Raw genomic sequence first — 20476 nt, forward strand, 5'->3', positions numbered from 1 at the left:
AATCAGGATTCCTAACCTTAAGAATGAATCAGTTCAATGTTGAAGAAAATAACTATTTACCCTCAGACAACTTAGATGTGGCCGAGGAAATGAGAGAGGTGGTTGTAGTAAAATTAGCACATTATCAACAGAGACTTAAGTAAAGGTATGGTAAAGGTGTGAAGTTGAGGCCGCTAGCGCCAAGAGATTTGGTTTTGAGAAAGGTGGTGGGGATAGCAAAGAACCCTGCTTGGGGAAAGTTGGGCCCTAACTAAGAAGGGCCATATAGGATAACCTCTACTATTGCTTGGATCAATAATGTTCAGTAGCTTTTTAAGAAAAATGTTAAGTAGCTGCCTGCCAACTTATATGAGAAAGTCCCTTTTTTTAAAGGAAAGTATGAGAAAGTCAAACTCAAGTAATTCATATATATTTAATACATCATTAATATAGTTAACATTGGAAAGAATTGCTATTTGGCACCAATATACGTTTTTCAACCACTAATAATGTAAATTAATGTGGATTATTACTAAATGACATTATTCAACATATAGATAGCATCAAATAGGCAGTGAATACCTGTTGATCATATATTCAATATTTTGATTCTCCAAAAAAAAAAAAAAAAAAAATCAATATTTAGAATATATAAAACATAAATTTTTATTTATAAAAATACTCTAACACAATATAAGTTTACATTGTTAGTACAATGTAAACCATTAAAAGTCATTTTTAGATATCTCACAATTAAAGCTAACCTGAAGTAAAAAGATAAAGTTTGGCTCAATCGCCAATAGGAAGATAACCCAATCAATTAAGTGTGTTTTTTGCATTGCACATGACGGAACATGTTATTACTTTTTTTCCTATTAGTGGTTAAAGCCCAAGGTTTGAAACCAAACATTTTCCGTAGTAAAATATTATGGATTTTACTAATTAGTAAACCAATTTTGAAAAAAGTTTACCGGGAAACTTTTTAAATTCCCAATAAAATTTTTTCAAAAATGGATTTGTTAATGTGTATTTTAAGGGCACACATTAACCGGACCCAAATATTATTGGTATTTTTTTTTTTTTTTTGAGAAGAATTATTGATATGAACCTTTTTTTTTTTTTTAGTTTTTCAGAATCAATTATTGGTATGTATTTAAATATATTGCTTTACACAAATTCACTTTAGGCTCACCAATTATAGTATGCTTCTTCTAGTATTATGTCCGTTAATGCACGGCTTTTATTGGTCAAACTAATTTTAAATGTTTATGACCCAGTAAATTTAATCCGAGGCTCCGAGCCCTCTAAAAATATATGGGTAGGATCTGTAGGGGATGTTAATAGTTTGTGGTAAAGTTAAGAACACCATTCAGTTTTAATCTTCTAATTATGGAGAGAGAGAGACTGTAAATCCATCTACAGCCTACCAAAAAAGAGAACTCCATGATTCCATATGAAAGGGAAGCTTATACATAGATCCACAATATTCATCAGACAGCGCAATATCCAGGTCCCTCTCTACTACAAACCCTAAAAGTGGGACTGATTAATTTTTAGAGAGAATGATTTGTTCTTTAGAAAGAAAAGATTCTCTGAACATATATAAATACTAGTTATACATGAGTTTAAGATGCTATTAGCATTTTAGCAACAATGAAGAGAATCCCCATAATCTTCATCCTCCTGCTTCCACTCTTAGCCTCTTGTGTAGAACAACAGGTTTTTTCTTAAGCAAATCGCTTTGTTTTGTTTGTTTTTAAGCTTCATTATTCTACGAAATGTTTTGTTTTTACACAATGTTTTTGGCCACCACAGGTTTACATAGTGTACTTTGGAGAGCATAGTGGAGAAAATACATTGAATGAGATAAAAGACACCCATCATTCATATTTGCTCTCTGTAAAAAAGAATGAGGAAGAAGCTAGAGCCTCCCTTATTTACAGCTACAAGCATAGCATCAATGGCTTCGCAGCATTGCTCACACCCGAAGAAGCCTCCCAATTATCTGGTAAACAAAAACACCACATGCGTTTGTTTCCAATCATTAATCTCTCTTATTGATATATATATCTAATATTGAAACAATGGTTTTGAACAGAATTGGAGGAAGTAGTATCGGTGTATCAGAGCAACCCAAGAAAGTATTCTTTACATACCACAAGGTCATGGGAGTTTTTAGGCTTAGATACAAAACCAAAGTATCCCTGGAGCGGAGGAGACTTACTGTCCAAAGCTAAATATGGCGAAGAAGTAATAGTGGGGGTCTTGGATAGTGGTACGTACCAGTTTCAATTCAAGCTAGAATTCATATACTTCTGGCCGCGTTACTGTTTGACATGTGAAAATACTACCATTATCTTTGTAGTTTAGTAGCCCATATGTGTGTATGCTATATATATATATATATATATATATATATATAGACACACACCATCGTCAAGTGGATGAGGGCAATATATGTGATAGAATGTAATGAGTGTGGTTTTGATTAGGTGTGTGGCCAGAATCAAAGAGCTTCAGTGATGAAGGGATGGGACCTGTCCCAAAATCATGGAAAGGAATATGCCAAACAGGAGTTGCCTTTAACTCATCCAATTGTAATAGGTGAGTGAGCAGTGCTTCTTTAAATTCTTTAGGTTTGGAACATGCAGGTTAATTTGATTTCTTCTTGATATGACCATTGATGCTTTGTTTATTTGTTTTTTTTTTTTTTTTTCCTTCCTTTTTTTTCAAGCTTATTTTAATTATCTACCTCTACCTATCTCTACCTATCTATTATTATTATTATTATTATTATTATTATTATTTTATTTAGGTACAATTTCTTAAAATCTCTCTTTTTTCTAGCAATAAGTCTATAACTTAAGTTTTAACTAAGGGTTTGTTTGGATTGAACTTATTTTGCTGGAACTGAAAACTGAAATCACTGTAGCAAAATAATTTTTAAATATGTGAATAATATCATGAAACCCATTTTTAATGAAAAAGTTGTTGAAAAGTGGAATTTGTGGGTCCGTGAACAGTGCACGAATACACTATTCACAGACAAAAAGTCAACAAGTGCGGCTACCAAAAAAAAAAAAAAAAAGAGGCTGAAACGCTTTGAAAGCAAAACGTGGACGTAATAAGCCGAATCCAACCCCCACCTAAGTGAACACGGATCTACGTTCACGTTTTCAGTTTTTTTTTTTTTTTTTTTTTAGCGTATGAACAGTAAAATCACATGAATTTACTATGCAGTAGACAAAATGCACTGTTCACACACTGTTCACGGATCGCACAACACTATTCACACATTTAAAAATTATTTTGTTACAGTGTTTTCAGTTTTCAGTTTCAATAAAAATAAGTTGTATCCAAGCGGACCCTAAATAAACTAATAAAAATGGGCAATTTACCTCTTAAATGACTATGAGGAGTGATATATATATATTTATATATTTGTTCAGTTTTTAGTTTCAGCAAAAATAAGTTGTATCCAAATGGACCCTATATATCTTTGTTCCACAATCTCACTAATAACACTTGGGAACTTAAGAAATTGCAATAATAATTTGAAGTTTGAACTGCCACTCAGCATGCATCTCTTAGAAGCGCTCCTGGAAATCCTATCCAGTACGGCATTGCATAGGAGCTTTTGCAATTAGCATTTATAAATATTTTGTTGCTTTAGTGATTTTGTATTCGACCCAGTTTGGCTTTTCCCAAGCTATAATTAATGGTGCAAGCTAGGCATATGTTGCCTTGTGAAAAAATAATTTTTGCATTGTCCCACACTTGGAATCTTTGAATGGATGAGTTCCTTTCTCGTGAATGGCCCATGCATGTGTAGTTCTTTGAATCAAAGTTGTTTTGAATTTCAATTTTCAACCTGATCGGTTGCTTTTTCTAAAATTCATGTCATTTTCAGATGGCCAAACATTTTCACCCCTAGCACCTAGGAACATTTTGACTGAAATTAGAATAAGTTCTTTTTACTAAGATATGAGAGAAAAGAAAATTAGTACTAAGCTTCTTTTTTTCTTTTTCTTTTTTTGAGAGAGAATTTAATACTATGCTTATATACCAAGGAAGCTCCTATTGAAGAAAAAAGAAAAAGAAAGATAAAGGTTCATAATCAAATTAATTTTTATACAACACCTTTCTTTCTTTTTTTCTTCTTCTTTTGCTAAAAATTACTATAATCTATTGTACTAAAGATCGAATACTATGCATAGGATATCCAATTATAAGTTTATAACAGACACCTTGTTTCAATGTATTTAGATTTACACTCAAGGACATTAGACTTATTAGCCTGTGCATCTTGGACATTTTCCAAGACATCACAAAAGGCAATTCTGATTGGCACTATCCAATGGGCCTGCATTTTGTCCTATTGGTGTCGTTTATAAATTGCTATGTTGGATTTTTCTGTGGTTAAATTGTATAGAAAGTATTTATTGCTGTGTTGAAGATCCCTACACCTTTTCCCTTTGAATCAAACAAATATGTGATTTAATTGGTTTTGGCTTCTTCTCATTCCCATCTTGTGAGCTTTTATCAGTACTCCATGGCCCAATGGGTTTAAAGTCGGTTTATTTGGCTTCTTCTCATTATTCAATGCCTAAGGTCATATAGGGTTTGGAACTGAGCCACAATTGGTGGACCTATAGAAGAAATAAACAACATTAATGCCCTCAATCAATGAATGGACATTTCTTGATCATTTCAAGGAATGAGCTAGTGAATGAACTGACCCGTCCTTTTGAACCTTATCTTAGCGGTGTCAATATGCTTACTAGTGAGATGTCATGTCTCAGGGGGGAATGGGACAATCACTAGAAAAAGCAATTGTCATTGTTGTATGAAAGTATGTTACCAGTACTTTCGTTTATTAATTACATTCATATAGTGAGCTTATAGGGATTCTGATAAATTAAGGATTCCACTATTTGGAATAGAAAAAAGGATCTCTGAAGAAGAGGAGGAAAAAAAAAAAAAAAGGAACGAATTGCTATTGTGTTTATAATTTCAGAACTTCACTAGGAAAAAAAAGTGTCAATGAATGATAAGAAGCACAATCAAAGGAAATTAGGAATTAGAACTCCCCCATCTTCACTAGAAAAAGTAAAACAAACTTATTGGTTGAATCATATTTTTCTTAGCTATATACTAGGTTGCGCTACGCATCCATTACCTAGCTAACCCCATAGAGTAGGGCCTCGCTTTGAAGCACATTGAGAGTAAGAGATAAGCTTTAGAAAAAGTTATCAAATCTTGGTTTTCTTTCCTCTTTATTACACAATTATATTGTAAAGTATCTCTCGTATAATTTTGAGTGAAATTTGCCTTTCATTTCACTGGTTAACTTCCTTCCATACTTACTTTGAACTTGAAAATAATTTTTTGTCATTGAAATGGATTGATGTCATGTTTCATATTAAATACAATAAATTTAAAGGCAAAATTCAAAAACACGTTACACTATACATTTGTGAAATATTTTATTGCTTCAAGGGAACTAAAATTTCCAAATTTGATAAGATGCGTTACTTTGAGTGAGCCCAAACCAGTAAGTTAGTCTATTTTATAATTTGTAACTTACTAAATCATCACTATTTTGTATTCGGGTTTAACTTACCTCCAGTACTTTTTAAAAATGAATCTTATTTTATTTTAATGAAAAACTGTTATATTATTCAGTAACTAAATAAAAGATGGGGATTAAAATCCACTACTAATCATAATTCATTTGACATTTTTTCAGGAAGCTCATTGGAGCTCGATACTACCTTAAGAGTTACGAGAAATACTATGGCTCTTTAAACACAAGTGAGGATTATCGATCACCCCGTGACAAAGATGGGCATGGTACACACACTACCTCAACAGTTGGAGGTCGAAGGGTTCATAGAACCTCAGCCATTGGTGGCTTTGCTCATGGCACTGCCTCAGGTGGGGCACCACTTGTCCGCCTTGCCATATACAAAGTTTGCTGGCCAATACCGGGCGCTTCAAAAGCAGATGGGAACACATGCTTTGAGGAAGACATGTTGGAAGCCATTGATGATGCCATTGCTGATGGTGTTGATGTGTTAAGCCTTTCCATTGGAACTAAACAACCTTATCCTTATGCTGAGGATGGTATTGCAATTGGAGCACTCCATGCTGCCAAGAAAAACATTGTGGTGTCATGTAGTGCAGGTAACTCTGGCCCTAAACCTTCAACTTTATCGAACCCGGCTCCATGGATTATCACTGTTGGTGCTAGTAGTATTGACCGTGAGTTTGTCTCTCCTGTTCTGCTTGGAAATGGTATGAAATTTGAGGTAAGGAGTACTTGGACAAATTATGAACAATTTAAGCAAAAATATATTATTGACACACTATTTTAGCCCATAAATTTCAGGAATGAAATATAATTTGACCAAAATATAGACACCAATTTTATGTTTTTATTAGTAATTTATTATATCATTTATGGGAGGCTTTTCTATAGAAAAAGAGTAATAAAAAGGAAGGGTATGTAGTATCTATTATGTGCTACAATGCTCAGTAATCAATTAATCAAACATGTATTAAATACAAATTCGTTCTTCTTTTTTTTTGTTTTTCAGTCTCTTAAATTATTTTTATATACCTTGGGTTGGTTTCACAATTCACACTTTTGTTTTTAACTATTATTACTAGGGCCAAACTGTGACTCCATACAAGCTGGAGAAAAAGTTGTACCCATTAGCATACGCGGGAGATATAGTTAACCCAAACGTGACCAAAGTCGACTTGGGGTAAATTTCTCTCTAGATTTGGCTCTTGTTTTATTTGATTACAAAGATAGATTTTTCATTTTGAGTTAATCATGACTTTGTTTAAAATTGGACTAATTAATTGTTGCAGACAATGCCTTCCTGGCTCTCTTTCCCCCGAGAAAGCCAAGGGAAAGATAGTGTTGTGCTTGAGAGGTAATGGGACAAGAGTTGGAAAAGGCATAGAAGTGAAAAGGGCTGGTGGTGCTGGTTTTATACTTGGAAACAGTGTTACAAATGGAGCAGAGATAGCATGTGATGCTCATTTGCTTCCTGCCTCAGCTGTGACTTATGACGATGCAAGTAAAATTTATCAATACATCAACTCCACCAAGAATCCAATGGCTACTATCATACCTGGGAAAACCTTGGTACATATCAAGCCAGCACCTACCTTGACAGCATTCACTAGTAGAGGTCCTAATGTTATTGACCCTAGTATTCTCAAGGTAAATAAATTTGTACCCTTTATTTTCTTTGATCTCAAAGCTCCTCTTGGTTTTTTTACTAGCATACAGATTTAACATAAATATATCCACAGTATTTTTAATTATAGATGTGGTTTGCAGCCTGACATCACAGCTCCAGGACTGAATATACTGGCGGCATGGAGTGAGGCTGATCCTCCTACAAGGTTGCAATATCAAGACAACCGAATTGTTCAGTACAATATAATCTCTGGAACTTCAATGTCTTGCCCTCATGTGTCTGCTGCAGCTGCACTTCTCAAAGCAATTCACCCTACTTGGAGTAGTGCAGCAATAAGATCTGCCCTCATGACCACAGGTATGAATGTGTGAATATGTGACTACATTTCCTGAATTGGGTAATTTGAAGTGATAGTCTTATTTATTTAGGGTAAAAATTCTCCATTTAAAATAGATTCATTTCATAATTCAGGTTAAATATTACAATTAAAGATAATAGATTGGTGTAATATTTAAAATTTTAAATAACGTGACACTGTGCATTATTTAGGAAATAAAATGAAATCTTAACTGTGAAATGGACCCAATTTCACCTAGTTATAGTTTGTTGTCCCTATATTATGTGACTTAAGCTCTACTTGTTAGTACTTTAGTTTGATTGCTACGGCCTACATTTTCTAATGTTTCACATTTCTGACTCGCAGCTACGTTAAGAAACAACTTGGGTTTGCCATTGACTGATGAATCTGGCAATGAAGCTACACCATTTGCATATGGGTCTGGCCACTTGCGCCCCACAAAGGCAGCAGACCCTGGTCTAGTGTATGATGCTTCATATACAGACTACCTTCTCTACTTTTGCAGCACTAATAGTTCACTCCAGAAAGTTGACCCAACATTCAAGTGTCCAAAAGCACTACCAACAGCAATCGACCTCAACTATCCATCCCTAGCAATCCACAAACTCAATGGCACCGTAACCGTTAATAGGACAGTCACAAACGTTGGTCCTAGCAAGAGTGTGTACTTTTTTAGTGCCAGACCACCCTTGGGATTCTCCATCAAGGCGTCCCCAAGTATTTTGTTCTTTAATCATGTTGGACAGAAGAAGAGCTTCACAATCACTGTGCAAACTGACATGCTCAGCAAGCCTCAGAAGGATGAGTATGCTTTTGGGGGGTATACTTGGACTGATAGAGTCCATTTTGTAAGAAGCCCAATGGCAGTGTCTTTAGCTTAATTACAGGATGTATTTAGATACTGTTTATTTGCTGAAAACTGAAAATTTATTGTTGAAAACACTATAGCAAATAATTTTTAAAGGTGTGAATAGTGCTGTGGGACTCAAAAATGCATTAGTATGCACGTTTTTGTGTTTTTGATTGGATTGTGAACAGTGCTGTGAGACCCAGCCAAAAACGCAAATGCTAGAAATGCACACTGGCCACTACGCAAACGCACACATAATTTCTTGGTGAGTAAGACTCATCCAATGTGTTTTATATAGTTTTATATCCAATTTATAGGAGCATATATTAGAAAAAAGATATTACTTATAAGCAAAGTGTTTGTAATGGGCTTGTGGCAGTAAGAAATGTCACGACCTTGTTTTACATTTTCCAAGATTAGGGCATCATCAACAGCTTCTCCATATTTTTGTACTATTTGGACAATGAACATTAACATTTAACTTTTACCTATTACTTTTTCAAATACATCTTCTAACATATTTTCTATCTTTTTCTTCATCTCATTTAAATATTATTTCTTCATTCTTTTTTATTCTTTCCCACACAATCACAACAATGCTACTACCGCTGTCACCACCACGCCACTACCATTACACCGCAAACCCACATCAACCACCACCACCATCAATCACCCTACCCCCCACAACCAACAAGCAACCCCCCACCACTACCACCACATTAGTCACAAAACCCAACCATTCCCACTCCCACACCCACACCCACACCCACACCCAAACTCATCTAACCTGCCACCACCAAAACAAAACAAAAAAAAGCCACTGCCACAACTCAACTCCCACAAGGCACAACCCATCAGCCACTACAACACAAACTCCACCATCAACAACACAAACACCACCCATACCCAAATTAATTCAACCAAAAAATTGACCAAAACAACCCATGGCCAAAACCCATCATCAAAAACCGATTAGAAACCCATCACCACCCACGACCGCGCCGATCTCGCTGCCGCAACAACCACTTCTCCACAAAAACCACGCCACAACAACCACGCTGATCTGATGGGGTTGTCTCCATGCTGATCTGAGAAAGAGAGAGAGTAAGGAAGTATCGATGGGTTTCAGGTTTGAAGAGGCCGGTAAAGCTTGCCACAAGTGGCTTTTTGAAGATTTTGAGGAATAAGTTGATGGTGTGGCCATGGTGTGGCATGGTGTGGCATGGCGTTGTGGTGATGTATTTTGAAGAGAAACCAAAGAGCACAATAGAGAGGAGGAAAAACGTTTGGATGAGAGAGAAAGAATGGTAAATTAATACCACTGGGCAATTTTTAAAGATAAAATAAGGGTATAAAGTTGCTATAGTGTTCTCTAAATTAAAAGAACTACTGTAGTAACTTCAAAAAAAATTTGAAAAAGTTTTGTGTTTAGAGAACCTATTGGAGGGTGAACAGTGAGCTTTTTTCTCCAAAAAATAGAGATAGAACATCTGTTGGAGATGCTCTTATAAACAATAACTACTGTTTGCTTCTCTTTTTTAAGATAAGCAATTACTATTTGCTTCCTGAAGGCTTATTTTGAGCAAATAGAAATTTGTGATACGTTTACATGAACAACCAAGACTTGGGATGTCCCTTATTTGTACAAGGTTTCTCAATCATTCTAATCCTGCTCTGGAAATTCTCAAGCTCAGTTTGAATTCTTTCAAGCACAAGATATTCTGAGCTAAATTTTCAGATAATAGCACAAAATAACATCATAATCTTATTGTTGAAAGGGATAAATGAAGCATAACAGGAAATTCTTTTCTGGCAACATTTTAGCAGGAGTAGATGATTTTACTTCCGTTAGCACGTTGATGTTTGAGTCATGAAATATGGGTGTCAAATGTTAAGGAGAGAGAGAGAGAGAGAGATGTGTCATTGCATGAAGTGATTATTCCAATACTATGAAAGCAATAGTCTCTCTTCACACATAATGATGAATTCTACAGGTAAAATTCATTACTGGAACTGTCATACAAATGAGAAGAGAAAATGTTAGTTCCAAAATGGTATAAATAATTTTCCAATATGTCATGATAAGTTAGTTCCAAAATGGTATAAATAATTTTCCAATATGTCATGATAAGTCCACTTCCTGCAAAGGTAAAAACTGAAAAAGCAAAGTTCTTAGTATGACACTGTTACAGAAACCATTACATTGTTTTGGGCCAAGAATGTGGCTCTGTCGCCCTGAGAGAACTCATATGCCATAAATGAATTTCATCCCTCCGAAATGGAGAAGATTCTACAAAAGAAACTGTGCTACATTATTTGCAGAAATGATCTAAAGCTCTAAAGCTACTTTCCCCTCTCCACTTTCACATTAACACGTTTGTGGTTAGCGCACCCTGGAACTAGTTCTATACTTCAACATCACAATTTTATTATTTTCAATGCATCCATTGAAAAGCATGTGATTCCCTCAGAATAATACAGCAGAGCCTTATGTACTTCAAAAATGATTAGAGGTTAGAAAACATGATCTAAATGATGAATAGAAATCCTCTATCTTAAACAAAACTCTCTTTTAGCTTGTAGTCAAGGGGAATCTTGCCCCTTATCTGTACATTTATATTACAACAAAACCATTTAGAATTGATTGGGGGTTAGAAAACATGACCTGAATGATGAATAAGAATCCGCTGTACATATTTCTATCAACAGGTCCGTCCAGATTGTGTTGGTAAGTAAAATATGTAGTAGAACCATAAGTTCCAAAGGAACAAGTATTGATTGATTAATGATCAGTGGTGGGCATGCTTGCCTCAGTCTCAACCAAAACAATACCTTGAAATAATGATCTCTAGCTGCAAAAACCATAAAATTTCAATAGTAGTCTTCTCTAACTAAGAAGGTCCAAGAGGGAAGACAGACCTGGCATATCTTGATGCCCAAAGCTCCAACTTCAATTGGTTCAGGCATTATCTTCGTCGCACACATCTGTTCTCACTCTCACCCGTTCACCTTTGAAGTGGACATACTTCCATTTAGACTGGTACCTTTTAAGAACCAACATCTGCTTCTCTTCTTGTCCCAATTTCTGAAAGGCACGTGCGACTCTCCTGACAGTATCTTGATCTGGTTTTACACCCAACTCCTCCATGTCTGCAAAAACCTGAATTTTTAAAAAAGAATTAAAGTTTAGCATCATGAATAGAATCTGTGCAAGGTGTGATATTGCAAGTGTCATGGTATTCCTTTTACCTCTATTATCTTATCCTGTATGTTATGATGATCATACAAAGAAATCATCCTAGAAAACAACCGCTTTGAGATAGAGCGTGTATGTACATGCAAAATCATGTTCCACAAAGATTCAGCCTCATCTACTCTCTGATCCATATCAAATGCCAGTAGAAGGGTGTCATACGTTCCCATTGTTGCCCCTTGACCTTTGCTCAACATCCACTTGGCCACCTTACAGAAGATTAGTAATCATTATATGAGCTGTAATAAATCACATAATTGATATATATATTCATTTAATATGATGATTATCAAGAAAGTAGCCTTAAGAGCATACAATCATTTGATTTATCTTCTGATGCAGGTGTATAAATTACTACATCTATAGGTGAAGCGGGATTCGAACTTTGGTTCCTCCAGTAGGAAGAACTGGGTAATGCCACAGAGCCACAAGACTCTTGGCATAACTGTCAGTGTTTCCTTTTCCTTTCTTTATTACTGTCCTCTTGTCTTCCACCATGTTTGAGATTGGCAGCTTGATAGTGCAGTTACAATATTTGAATGGCAAAATCATCAGTGATACAACTCAGTTCTGTTCATCATCAACCTAGAACCACCTAGCCTAAGTCAATATCTAGTGAACTACGTAGCTATTGCTAAAGCAACACAAACCAACTCAGATTGAGAAGACATTAATTTATCAGGTCTCAGTTAGTGAATTAAATTCAATACCTAAAGAAATAATAGACACTCGATTTAGGTATAATCCCATTAAGGCCATTACAGTCTACAAAATTTATCTAAATTCTTTATCCCAAGATAAAGACTATAAAAGAAAGGGCCAACCAAATAATTTGGGCAGTGGGAACCTTTAGTTATCATAGCCAATGGAACGAACCTTTTAATGGCTTTGCCTAACATAGAGGTCAGGCCATCCTGCACTTGGTACTACAGCGAGGAAACTTAGTTCATGCCGTCAATTATATCTGTTATTATGTTTACAAGCAAACAATAATGACTCAAGGGAGTCAGGCTGGTTGAGGTCTCTGCTCTAACCAGTCTGAACCGTACACCTTACTAAATGTAACTATATAGCTATTGCAAAATGAATTACAGTGACTGGAGCATCCCTCTAATGGAACATCATAATCTGCAATTGCAATATACTGATATAGTAACTGAGTTCATAGAGGTTGTAGCATGCCATTATAGATTAATTACAGCAGATGGTAAAGGAATAGGTGTTTCATACTTGAATTACTCGCTTCCATTGACTCCTCTTCCTTAAGATTCTTAAAGCCTTAGCTGCTGCGATCAATGGGAATTCTGTCTCCCAAGCAGTCCATTTATCTAATGCTCCATAAACAGATTCCTTCTCATTAGGAAGCCCAGAAACCTGTATTTCAAAATGTACATCCAACCAATTAAAGAAGTTATAGAAAAAATTTAACACTTACCCATCTAGTTCAATTACTAAAACTAGTAATTTTCCATCAACACCTAATAGCAGTGCTCTTAATTATCACATAAAAACATGACAAAAGGAAAAAAACAGAATCGAAATATAAGAAATGATCAATCAACATACAATTCTGACAAGATTAAGTGCCTTTTGCCCAGACCCAGCTGAATCTCTTCTCTTCCACAAGTGGTGTTCTCTCTTACCGGCCTTATTTATCATTTTCCTGTATTCAAGTGAAGAAATCTAGGTGAAGCAACTGTGAAAATCTAAAAATTAATCATACCCACGACAACTATTTTCCAAACAACAATGCTAACATTTTTCTTTATTTGTAAGTTACACAGGCACCCAGTGAGTTTTGAACCGACAAAATCACCCTCCACACTTTCTCATGGGAGAAGGAAGTCTATTAGAACTAAAACTCATTAGCCAAAGAAAATAACCATGCTAACATTTCATTCAGAGTTAAAGTCAAGCAGAGGCACAGGCACAGCACAACCAAACATTTTTACACAATGAATCAAGATAATGGAAGTAAAACTGGCTTAAAAACAGAAACTGTTGATAAACATGAAGGAATAGAAATGGGGTGTACCTCTCAACAGCTTTAGAATTAGTTATCAGTTGTCCACTTTGATTAACGGAGCATTTGACTTGGGAATTCATTGTTGCCTACATGTTACAGGGGACAAATTTGAAGATATAAAAGATCAATAAATTAACAAACTAACTAACTCTAATTGAAATATTCATTTTTAAAATATAAATATAAAAATAAAAATTGGTGCTTGCCTTTGTAGTGAGGATAGTGGAGCTTGTAGTAGTGAAAAGGGTGCAATTTGAGAGCTTGAACCCCATCAACAACACCTCCACCTCAGTTTTCTTAACCTGATGAGACTGTACAATAAGTATTAAAGGCAACACAAAGAAGAAAGAAGAAAAAGAAAGAATTTATAGTGACCCAACAAATCACCTGACTCGTTCCTAATGATAAGGAGGAGAATTGGCAACAAAATGAGTTTCTGCAAATCATCATCAACAACAGCAAGCGAGTTCAACCCGAGAGCAAAACAGATGGGTATTTTTGAGAGGCGTGGATGATGAGGCCGAGCAATAAGCAGGTCCAGACCCAGAGGGTGTTGGCAGTGGCTTCGGGCCCTTGGGGGTGTGGGCTTGTTATGCTTGGGCCTATGGCACTAGATTGTTGTAGGCTCGCACTTATTTTTTCAGAAATCGGTAAGAAAGGCTTTGCACTTATTGTTTATTGCGTGCTCAGAAGCATGAATAGGATGATAAGAGTCGACCACCCATCGGAAGCCACCCATAGGCCGCCCATCGGAAGCCGCCACCACCGATCCGCCCATCACCATTTGAACCCACCACTACCGAATCCATCATCAAATCACAGCAACAAAAAAAAAACCACTAAGAGAGAGATCGGCTTGGCTTGATGCTCCGGCCTGGATTTCGTCGGAGAGTGAGGCAGAGACGTCGAGCAGAGGGAGAGCAGTGGCGGCGCCACATGGTGTTCAGGGGGTTCAAATGAAACCCCTGACTTGTGATTTTTTTTTTTTTTTTTTTACATATAACATTTTAAAATATTTTTGTTTTGAATAGCTTAAAATAAAATTTTGAACCCCTAAATTAAGTCCAAAGAAAAAATCAATTCAATACTAAAATTTATCTTGGCCTTCTTAAACAAAAAGAAAAAACCCAACATCAAACCAATTTGATATAAAATCTCAAGAAAAAAAAAAGTAAGTCCAACAACAAAAATTAGTAATTCGTTGATTTTAAATCTCATAAAAAGACAATTAAATGAGCTGTAAAGTGTAAACACTAAAAGAAAATTAAGTGTGAGATAGTGGAAGTGGGATGTGAGACAGTGAAGAGTGAAGACATTTTTTTTAATGATTGTATTGTTGCGTTGAATTCTTAATATAATAATGTAAAAAACACGACAAAATTCTTCTTAATGAATTACAAAAACCTGTAAATTGTCACAATTGAGTTCAATTGTTAAATAAAATAATTGAAAAGAGTAACAACAAAAACTAATAAATAATGAATTAGAGTATTTTAAGTAATAATAATTAAAATTCACTTAACAACAATAACTAATAACTTTATTATAGTAATAGAGAATAGATAATTTACAAGATTTAATCTTAGCAATAATAATTAATATTTTAATTATACTAGGAAAACATATGCCCAATGAACTAATAATTTATCTTTAATTCTTTTGCTAATACTATCAATAAATTTTTGATAAGGAAGTCACATATACCGCAAGATTTTTCTCCTACCTAAGATTTATTATCTAAAAGAACTCATGTTGACTTAAAAAAAAAAATCTTTCTTTGGATTATAGGTTACAAAAGATCTCATCAATATTATTATAATGATCAAGATGAAAAAAAATTATTTACTAAGAGCTCCTTATCAACCTCTTCAACACGAATTTGAATGACCCATTAAAAAATATTCTTGGAGTCGCCATTGAAGGAGAGAGAGAGAGAGAGAGAGAGAGAGAGAGAGAGAGAGCAAGCAAATGAGAAAGAGAGGCAGAAAGAAAAAATAAGAAGAAAACAAAGAGGCCCACTGTGGTATTTAAAAAAAAAATATATATTTTATTGGGTTTGGATTTTATTTGGGCAAAAATTGGGAATTAAGCTCATTTTCCCAATTATATAGTTAGTAGATACGGTCTCAAAAATATATATTTTACTAATATCTTGAATCTCAAATACTCGATTTTGGCCTATAAATCGAGTCTCAAAAACTCGGTTTCCATAGTTTGATCACCTTTAATGTGGCATTTTTTTTTCCACGTGGCATTCACTTGGAAATCGAGTATCCAAGACTCGATTTATAAACCAAAAAAATTTTAAGTCTCAAGTCTCTTAAGTCTCAAGTCACTCACCTCACATCGCTGGGTCGCGTGGCCTGGGTTGCACTGCCTTAGTCGCGTGGCCTAGGCACACTGCCTAGCTTGGGCTGCCTGGGTCGCGTAGCCTAGGTTGCGTTGCTTGGGTTGCGCACCTGGGTCGCGCGGCCTAGGTCGCATTGCCTGGGTCGCGTGGCTTGGGTCACGGGGCCTGGGTTTGGCGTAATGGTGTGTTGGTGGTGTGGTCTTGAGTTAGTAAAAAATATAGTTTGAAAACAGTGCTTACTAATTATTTTGTTTGGCAAACGATGTTAATTTCCAATTTTGGCCTTTTATTTGAGTATTTAGGTTTCTTTTTTTTCTTTTTCTTTTTTTTTTTTGGTGGTGAAAAGGATAATTGCATTAAACATTAACTAGCCAAAATGGCCAAGTAGCAGTGGTAAGTCTGCTATAATACAAGCCATTGTTGTCTGATATTACAAAAGAGTTTATAACATAAGAATGAGGAGTTTCAAACACCACAAAATCCTTATCTTGAGACAGACCCCTCCTAGCCAAGGCATTAGCACGAAAATTAGCCTCTCTAAACACATGCTGCACCCTGACCTGTTAGAAGCTGCTTAATAGTAACCTGTAGTGATTGAGAAGGGGAGAGAAGGGTTTGTTAGTCACTGATTCAGCTTGCAAAAGATTAACAATGATTTTTGCATCAAGTTCAACTTTTAACTTTCAGATTCCTAACTGTTTTGCCAGAGCCAGCCTGTCTCTAATGGCCTAACATTCTGCCATGACACTTGTAGCAACTCTTATAGATCTAGAAAATCCCTTCACCCATTTTCCAGAGCTATCACTTATGACACCACCTCCACCTGCCTTCCCCGAGTTACCTTGTGATGCCCTATCTGTATTTAGCTTTAGCCAGCCCCTAAGGGGTTTAATCCATCTAACTTGGATTGCAACCAAGTTATTTTGCTTTCTAATTTTCCCTACATAGTAGAAATACTCCAAGGCTTGGTTAATGCAGGATTTGTGAAGGGAGAGATCTGAGGGAGCATTTTCGAAACACATCTTGTTCTCGTGTTTCCAAAGAGACCAGATGGCAAAGGGAAATAGCATTTTCCACGGTATGAATGTCTGATGAGACTCTTGGCTTGTGTAATTGCCTTTAAGCCAATATGCCATATCAGTAACATCGGGCTGCCTCTAACCAGGGGGAATTTGTATTCTATCCTAGAAAATTCGGGCAAATTCACATTCACATAACATGTGGGTTATAGTCTCCTCCTGCCTCTGTAGACAGGACATAGGCTACGGCAATTAATTCCTCAAGAAGCCAAGATACCTCTCACTGGTACACTATTATGTAGACAAAGCCACAAGAAGTGGATTATTTTAGGGAGTGAATCAACTTTCCATATCCACACTCCACAGAAAGGAGAAACTTGAGAATGGTCCAAAGTGGCTAAGCGATAGGCAGAGTTAGTGGAGAACTCGCCATCCTTGGATGCATTCCATATAATAGAATCCTCACCCAAGCCAAACATTTGGATAGGGATAGCTTTAATACTATCCTTGATGTGCTGGGGTAATTCAAAGGAAAGTAAACTCCAATTCCACACATGATTTTGGTAAAAGTTAGCCACCTTCAAATCATTCTCTGTTGAAGGCAGAGGCCCTTCAATAAGCTCCCTAAGCGATCTTCCCTTTATCCATTTGTCTTGCCACACATTAGTTTTTTCCTCGTTCCCAATTCTCCACCCAATACCATTAGAAAAGGTAGTAAAACCAAGCTTGATTGCTTACTAGTTTGGTGAGGAAGGTAGTTTATCCTGATCCTATGATCTCCTTCTAGAGGTTGCGCAATACTTATTCAAGATAACTTTTGCCCACAAGGATTCCTTCTCTTGAAACATTCTCCAATTCAACTTTGCCAGCAAGGCAATGTTCTTCCCTTTAGCCGCTTGTATCCCAAGTCCCCCTTCCTATTTTAACTTTATTATTCTACTCCACCCTACTAGGTGTATTTTCCTTTTCTTGTCCGTAATTCCCCACAGAAAATTCTTATTTACTCTGTCCAACTTCTCACACAAGTGCACAAGGAGGGCTGAACCTTGCATCACGTAATTAGGAATAGCCGACATAACCAACTTTACTAGGATTGCTCTGCTAGCAAAGGAAAGATAGTTCGCTTTCCATCCAGCCAATTTCCTCATCACCTTCTTGGCCACAAATTTGAACTGATTACTGTTCGAGCCTCTATGCTTAAGGGGAAAGCCTAGATATTTTCCAAAATTAGAAGTGGATTGGATACCAAGTTTAGCACACACCTTTTCTCTCTTAACTTGAGCCACATTTGGAAAGAAATAGATTCTAGATTTATCCATACTTATGTTTTAGCCTGATTTAGAGCAAAACACTTGCATCACCTCTGATATTGCTTCACATGCCTTCTCCGTGACCTTTGCATATAAAATAAGATCATCTGCGAAAATAAGGTAGGATATTTGAATGTTCCCTCGTGATGCCTTAAGGGGAATCCAACTGCCATCCACACACTTACCTTCAATAAGATGAGTGAGGAATTCCATACACAATATAAATAAGTAGGGAGATAGGGGGTCTCCCTGCCTGATGCCACGAGAGGGGAGGAAACTGTCCATCTTGCTTCCATTCACCAAAATCGATATACTAGTTGTAGAAACACAACTCGTGATAAACTTGGTAAAGTGTTGGGGAAAGTGGAAGGCTTGGAGTACTTTATGGATAAAACTCCACTCTAATCTATCGTATGCCTTTTCCAAGTCCACCTTAATGGCCATATACCCATCCTTGCCCTTTTTTTTTGTCCATAGCATAAATCATTTCTTGAGCAATTAGAACATTATCTAAGCCTCTCCTTCCAAGAATGAAAGCTGCTTGCACGGGCGAGATGAGATTACTTAGACACGGTCTGATCCGTCCCACAATAATTTTTGAGATCACTTTGTAAATGGAGCTACATAGGCTGATGTGCCTGTAATGTGAAAGAATCTCTGGGCATTGGCATTTTGGAATAAGGGTAATAAGGGTTTCATTAAGATAATCCGGAATGTTGCCTTGGTCAAAGCAACTTTTAATTTCTTCACAAACTGACTATTTGACATCGTGCCAGAAGTATTGGAAAAATCCGGCATGAAGTCCATTTGGTCTAGGAGCCTTAAATAACTTTAGGCTCCACAATCCTACCCTAATATCCTCCTCCAACACCTCCCTTCCAATCCTTTCTTGTTCCTCCTCTGAGAAATAGTGGCAAGAGGAGTTAGAGATAGGAGAGTTGAGACTAGACTTTTCCAACTCCGTGGAATATAGATCATAAAACCCTCTGTGTATGCGTTCTCTGACTTGATCTTCCTCAAATATCCACTCCCGTTCTCTATTTTTAATACCTCTAATTTTATTCTTATGTCTACGGACAATTGTGGAAAGGTGAAAATACGAAGTATTTCTGTCCCCAAAAGCTGCCACATTTAGTCTAGACTTAAGGGCCCAAAATTCCTCCTCTTGAAGAAGGATAGTTGCATATTCTTCAATTAATTTATTTTCCAATTGGATCAGAAATTCATTAGGATTGTTGGTGAGGGTTTTTTTAGCACCATTAATTCTTGCAAGTACTCTTTTCTTTTTTATAAACACATTGCCAAACACATCTACATTCCACTTTTTAGCTTTGACAGTAAAGTTCAAAGTTGCCTCTAGAAGACTTGTACTCTCTGTCCAAGCACCTTGCACAACCTTAGGGAATTTAGGATGCAGCATCCACATTGTTTGAAAATGAAATGGCCTATTGGATGAATTTGGAGGAGGCCGAAATAAATCTACCAACACAAGGCAGCGATCATAAAAGGTTCGGGGAAGATGTGTTGTTGCTTCAGGGTATATAATTCTCCACTCAAGATATGGGCAAGGATTTTTTCTTAATACGATTCAGCAGCTCTGAGGACTATGACAAGGTTCTCCGTGGAGGTTCTTGGTTTGTGGATGAGCATTTTCTTGCAATTAGGCCTTGGGAGCCATATTTTAAAGCATCAGAAGCCAAGCTTTCCTTGGTAGCAATATGGATTAGGCTACCTAAACTTCCCATTGAATTTTATGAAAGGGAAGTGCTCAAGATAATAGGCAAAGCTATCGGGCTGGTGCTACGCATTGACTCTTACATAGCTTCAAAATCCAAAGGCAACTATGCTAGGCTTTGCATACAGATTGACCTTGAGAAGCTGCTTACAAAGTGGGTCAGAGTGGGTCGTATAAACCTGCAAGTGCTGTATGAGGGCATCTCCACGCTGTGTTTTTGCTGTGGGAGATTAAGCCATAAACAGGAGAATTGTTGCTATGGTGTTAAGCAAGTAGACCAGGGGAGTAAACTTGGGGAAGAGGATGAACCAATTATCCACTCAAATTGGGAATAGGAAGATCAGTTGGATTAGAACTTTGGTCCATGGATGCTAGTTAC

At 36.4% G+C, this 20476-nt stretch overlaps 3 protein-coding genes across 7 annotated transcripts; 1 reads left to right on the top strand and 2 right to left on the bottom strand.

Moving 5' to 3' along the window:
- The first annotated feature begins 1315 nt into the window (after positions 1–1315).
- On the top strand, positions 1316–8697 carry LOC115992206 (subtilisin-like protease SBT5.6). Its single transcript, XM_031116297.1, has 9 exons — positions 1316–1698; positions 1795–1987; positions 2078–2254; positions 2472–2583; positions 5729–6290; positions 6652–6749; positions 6859–7216; positions 7337–7553; positions 7900–8697. The coding sequence occupies exons 1-9, from the start codon at positions 1633–1635 to the stop codon at positions 8433–8435; spliced, it is 2319 nt and encodes a 772-aa protein (XP_030972157.1). The 5' UTR covers positions 1316–1632; the 3' UTR covers positions 8436–8697.
- A 1625-nt stretch (positions 8698–10322) lies between these two features.
- Positions 10323–14640, bottom strand: LOC115992739 (pentatricopeptide repeat-containing protein At4g18975, chloroplastic). Of its 5 annotated transcripts, none has more exons than XR_004092639.1 (8): positions 14071–14639; positions 13890–13994; positions 13693–13769; positions 13224–13320; positions 12888–13031; positions 11654–11866; positions 11324–11554; positions 10323–11256 (listed from the first exon to the last, which is right to left on the bottom strand). XR_004092639.1 is itself a non-coding variant. In XM_031116961.1 (8 exons), exons 1-7 carry the CDS (start codon positions 14131–14133, stop codon positions 11364–11366), a joined length of 900 nt encoding a protein of 299 aa, XP_030972821.1. In that variant the 5' UTR covers positions 14134–14637; the 3' UTR covers positions 10323–11256; positions 11324–11363. The 5 variants fall into 5 exon arrangements, 4 of the variants coding, with proteins under 4 accessions (XP_030972821.1, XP_030972823.1, XP_030972822.1 ...); XM_031116961.1 differs by having other exon boundaries at positions 11324–11564; positions 14071–14637; XM_031116963.1 differs by having other exon boundaries at positions 10323–11564; positions 11741–11866; positions 14071–14640.
- Positions 14641–19119: 4479 nt separating this feature from the next.
- On the bottom strand, positions 19120–19788 carry LOC115990671. The gene has a single exon (XM_031114479.1). The coding sequence runs from the start codon at positions 19786–19788 to the stop codon at positions 19120–19122; it is 669 nt and encodes a 222-aa protein (XP_030970339.1).
- Between the last annotated feature and the right edge of the window lie 688 nt (positions 19789–20476).

Source organism: Quercus lobata, chromosome 5 (genome assembly GCF_001633185.2).
Source record: "Quercus lobata isolate SW786 chromosome 5, ValleyOak3.0 Primary Assembly, whole genome shotgun sequence".
NCBI classification, from domain to species: Eukaryota; Viridiplantae; Streptophyta; class Magnoliopsida; order Fagales; family Fagaceae; genus Quercus; species Quercus lobata.